The sequence below is a fragment of the Penaeus vannamei genome, chromosome 17, assembly GCF_042767895.1.
Source record: "Penaeus vannamei isolate JL-2024 chromosome 17, ASM4276789v1, whole genome shotgun sequence".
NCBI classification, from domain to species: Eukaryota; Metazoa; Arthropoda; class Malacostraca; order Decapoda; family Penaeidae; genus Penaeus; species Penaeus vannamei.
The window spans coordinates 20,214,179-20,218,971 of record NC_091565.1 but is presented as its reverse complement, the minus strand read 5'-3'; the positions used below and the strand labels follow the sequence as shown (position 1 = coordinate 20,218,971).

Sequence of the window (4,793 nt, the reverse complement as noted above, 5' to 3'; positions counted from 1 at the left end):
CACTTCTTAGGAAACGCAAGCTCCTTATTTGGAATTCTTCTTTTGGTTACGCAACGAAAATCACAGAGCGGACGCGGATTCATACGTTCACCGTCACCCCCCCCCCCCCCCTTGCTCGACATCTGTCTCGTCCTGTTTCCGCTGAACCACTAGGCTTGCGATACGATATATATAGACACACACGCACACACATACATGTATCTATGTTTGTATATGTATAAATGTATGCATATATTTGCCTACCTATCTATCTATCTGTCTATCTCTATTTATAAATATGTACATGTATATATATATATATATATATATATATATATATATATATATATTATATATATATAATATATATATAGATAGATAGATAGATAGATAGATATAGATATATGTATGGTAGAAAAACCCACACTAGATTTATTAAAGTGAGACAATTGTCTCACTTCAATGCTCAGATGAAGTATCTCCCTTTCCGGACTATGCCCGCTCTCTCCTCCTTGAACGGATCCGCGCTGGTAGGAGGGATGTCGAGCATACCTTCCATTGTTTGCGAGTTCATTCTGACCTCCTGAAGGAACGGCTCCTTGGTCATGTCTTACAGCTTGTAGCCGACGTGGTCCACTATTCTTCCCAGTCCCTGTCCACTGCCATGGCCGCCATCTCTCCCATAAGCTCTCCAACCTCACCTCCCATAGCCCTTGGTCCCGCTCCTCCATTGACATTATTTCCTAGTTCGACCGTTTCATCTCTGCCCTGCCTTCATCCTGGCCCTAGAGTCCCTCCTTCACCCCAACCCTTCCATTCCCAGGCGTTACCGAGAGGCCCTTCACAGCCTGTGCAGGGAGGATGTCACCATTTTGCCTTCAGACAAAGGCAACTCGGTGGTTGTCCTCGACCGTGCTTCCTACCTGTAGAACGCCCAGGACTTGTTGCATGGCGCCTCCAATTATACCCCCCTAACTAGCAACCCACGGGAAAGCATTGCTGCTACCTTCCACCGTCGCCTGAAGGGATTGGCAGCCTGGTTTCCGGAGGCGAACCTGTATCAGGTTAAAGGTCATCACCCCACGCCTACCTCATTTTTATGTGCTTCCCAAAACCCATAACCCGGCCATGCCTCTGCCTCACCTCATCTGTGGTGCACCCTCTTGCATCTTGGCTGGCGAAGTCTCTCACTCCCCTTCTTGGCACCTCTTCAGCTCACCTTCGCCACTCTCAGGACTTCATTACTGTGTCCATGGGGTCTCGCCGGGGACCATGATGAGCTTGAATGTCAACTCCCTGTTCACCAAAGTCCTGCTTGATGACGTCCTTGCTTTCCTGCAGAGGAAACTCCCTGTAGAGGATCCTCGTCTCCCTATTACACCGACGTCTTCCTCCAGCTGATTCGTTTGTGTGTGGAGTCGAATTCATTTTCCTTTGAGGATCGCTTCTACTCACAGATGTTCGTTGTTGCCATGCGCTCTTCTGTCTCCACTGTCTTTGCTAACCTGTTCATGGAATTCTTCAAGTTGGAGCTTCTCCCTTCCATCTCTCCTCATACTTCTGTGTGATTGAGATATGTCGACGACGTCTTTGCTCTCTGGCCTCATGACCCTGCCCTGTTTCCCAATTTCTTGTTGCAGCTGAACTCTCTTTATCCTTCCATCCGTTTCAAGGTGGTTTGGGAGGTTGACAACAAGCTCTGCTTCTTGGACACTCTTGTCGATCGCTCTGCGACCACTTCTCCTTCTCTATATACAGGAAACCTATGTACAGTGGTATGTATATTCACTTCTCGTACCATCCACTTCATGTAAAGACAGGAGTTGCTTCTTTGCTTTTTCTTCGCACCCTCCACATCTGTGACCCCCAGTACCTAGACAGATCGATTTCCTACATTGTTCATTCTCTAAGCTGGGTTACCCTCGCCATGTTCTCGACGCCGTGTTATCCAAGGCATGGCATACCTTCTACAATGGCTCCTCTCCTAATGAGACCCCTCACCTGCCAGTCCTCAGCCTGCCCTACACTGAAGAGACCTACTCTCTCTGCCGTCCCCTACAGCCTCTCAACTACAGACTCACCTTTCTCCAGGTGAATACTCTCTGTCAGAACCTGGTGCACACCTACCCTCCCTCTACCTCAGAAATGGGCACCTATGGAGTTCTGTGTGCTTCCTGTGACAAGCAGTATTTTGGTGAAACTGGCGCCAGTCTTACTAATTATGCTGTATCCAGGGGACACAACAACCTCTTCTGCCATCAGTGGGCCATCAATTGGATTGGAAAGCAGTGAGCATTGTCTTCCCTTCGACCGATGTCCATGTCCTCATACAGAGGGAAAGTTCCTTGATAAAGTTGCTGCCCAATTTCAACCTAAACAGCGGTTTTTCTCTGGCCGACAGTCTCCTAGCTTCCCACATCCTCCACCTTATCCCATATGCCGGCCATCCTTCACACAGACCACCTGATCCTTCAACCTGACCAGACCTCCCTTTGCTTCTGTTTTCCTGTCCTCACCAGCCCCATGTTTCCTGCGGTGCTCCTCTTCTTCTCTTTCTGCTTCCTCTCCCTTTCCTCCTCAGACCCGAAGAAGGAATTGAGGTCGATTCTGGAACTGTATCAACAGTATCAACACGTTAGAATGTTTTCCATTCTTATATATGTATATATTCACACATACGGACATGTAGATATGGATGTGTACATGTATGAATGTATATTTTAACATACATATATATGTATGTATGCAAATGTATAAATACACATACATTGTCATACTACTCATATCAAAATTAGACAATTTTATTTTCTCAGGGCTTCCTTTAAACCTAAAACCCTGGGTGGTAACGGCGATACCGAAGTGACATTATTATTATTTGTATTAGGATAGATCTTGACAAATTGACAGCAGTAAATTAGTTAAGAGAATATATTTTTGGTTTGTATATGGATAACTGAATCCAATATTGATGATGTATAAAATTCTGAAATTCTGAATATGACAGATGTATGTCTATGAGTGTGAGTGTGTTTTGCCACTGTGTATTCAATTTGAATAAAAGTTCTATGGTTTGAATTAACACGATTTTCTTCATTTTCATATGTTTATTACTAATGTTTCTGACACATAATACGGTAATAAAATAGCAGTTATTATTACTAAATCTTCTTTGGCATTCATGGGAGTCAATTATATGTGATAATATGTGAACATTTAAAGAAAACATATAGTATACCCTGAGGACATTAACATACATGGCACATCTAATTCATATTTTTCGTTTAGAGTTTCCCAATCAAAGATTTATGAAGATTGTTCAAATAACGATAAAAAAAACTTATATGTATGCAAATTCACAAACACACAGAAATCAACAGCACAAATCTCCGTGGCCTCGCACAACGGGACGACTCATGCTGTCTCCCCTACGCCGCCTCAGCACATCGCTACCACTTCCGCAAGCGGTTGAATGATATCTTTCGTGTTTGTGCCTGAGTTCTGCTGCATCACCCTGCTGTGAGCCTCTTGTGCTGGGGACGACGCTGCATTTGCAATTGCAGCGACAGTGCTAGAGTCCGAAGTCTCGCTGGAATGGACTTGAGAGTTGTTCATCCCTGCGTTTTCCCATTGAATACTCGGGGATCTTCTGTTCCTCTTGGTCGAGTCTCTGCAAGGGCGTCAGATTCCTATGGTTTGCGTCAATAATCTATTTCTAGAATTTATAATATACAAACATTTCCGTTAAGCTGGCTAAGCTGGGATAGAAATGAAATAAGCGCAAATCTACCTCGTTTTCTTTATGTGGGGAAATGCAGGAGGAAAAACGGGCAACGCGGCATTCCCTTCGACGTTTTCTGTGGGCTCTCCGATCGCTCTCAGCTCAGCGAACGTTCGAAGTGGAACGAACTCCGACGTCTTTTCTGGCCTGTGAAGACAATTATTTAAAAATGTATATACATTGGTAAACATAGTACAGACAGAAAGATAATCTCTTTGAGGTTGAGACACACACACAAGATCTACTAAAAGGATTAGACAAGACCAAAGCAGAGGGACCAGATGAAATTTCTGGGTTCTCAGGGAATGTGCCGAAGAACTATGTACTCCTTTATTTTTAATATTCCAAAATTCACTAAGACATGGTAAACTACCAAAAAGTTGGAAACTTGCAAATTAAGAGCGGCGACAAACAAAACCCACTAAATTATAGACCAGTTTCGTTAACTGCTAGAAAGAATAATTAGGAAGCAATGGGTTGAAATGGTTGAAAAACTCGAAATGATATTGAATAAACAATTTGGTTTTAGAGAAGGAAGGTCATGTGTAACAAATTTCCTGTTATTATGACAATCTTACAAGAGACATCTGGGTGGATTGTGTGTACTTAGACTTTAAAAAGGCTTTTGATAACATGTCTCATAGAAGACTACTAAGGAAATTAGAGCACCTAGGTGGAGTGAAAGGCAAACTACTCGCATGGATGAAAGACTCTTCATGAAAGACAAATGAGCACAGTAAGTAGAGGTAAGCATTCTACATGGCGACGAGTAACTAGCGGAGTGCCTCAAGGATCGGTGTTGGCGCCGATTATGTTTACTATTTTCTTCAATGATTTAGAGTCAAACATAAACCCAGGTAGTTATCAATATGTTTGCAGATGACGCAAAGATACAAAAAAGGATAACAGACAACATCTCATGTCAATGCCTCCAAAGTGACATCGAGAACTTATTCACGTGGAGTTGTACATGTATTAGACACAGCTGACAAGGAAAAAGATCTTGGGATAACCATAAATAGAAACCTAAATCCAA

The 4,793-nt window shown here is 43.3% G+C and overlaps 1 protein-coding gene across 1 annotated transcript in view; it reads right to left on the bottom strand.

Annotated features, from left to right (window-relative positions):
• Positions 1-3,104: 3,104 nt before the first annotated feature.
• The window catches only part of LOC138864634 (diuretic hormone receptor-like), a 28,870-nt gene continuing 27,181 nt past the window's right edge, over positions 3,105-4,793 (bottom strand). Inside the window, exons 10-11 of the mRNA XM_070132470.1 lie at positions 3,767-3,904; positions 3,105-3,646 (exon numbers count right to left, since the gene is read on the bottom strand). Coding sequence (XP_069988571.1) covers positions 3,415-3,646; positions 3,767-3,904 — 370 coding nt within the window. The 3' untranslated portion in view covers positions 3,105-3,414. The remainder of the gene's footprint in view (positions 3,647-3,766; positions 3,905-4,793) is intronic.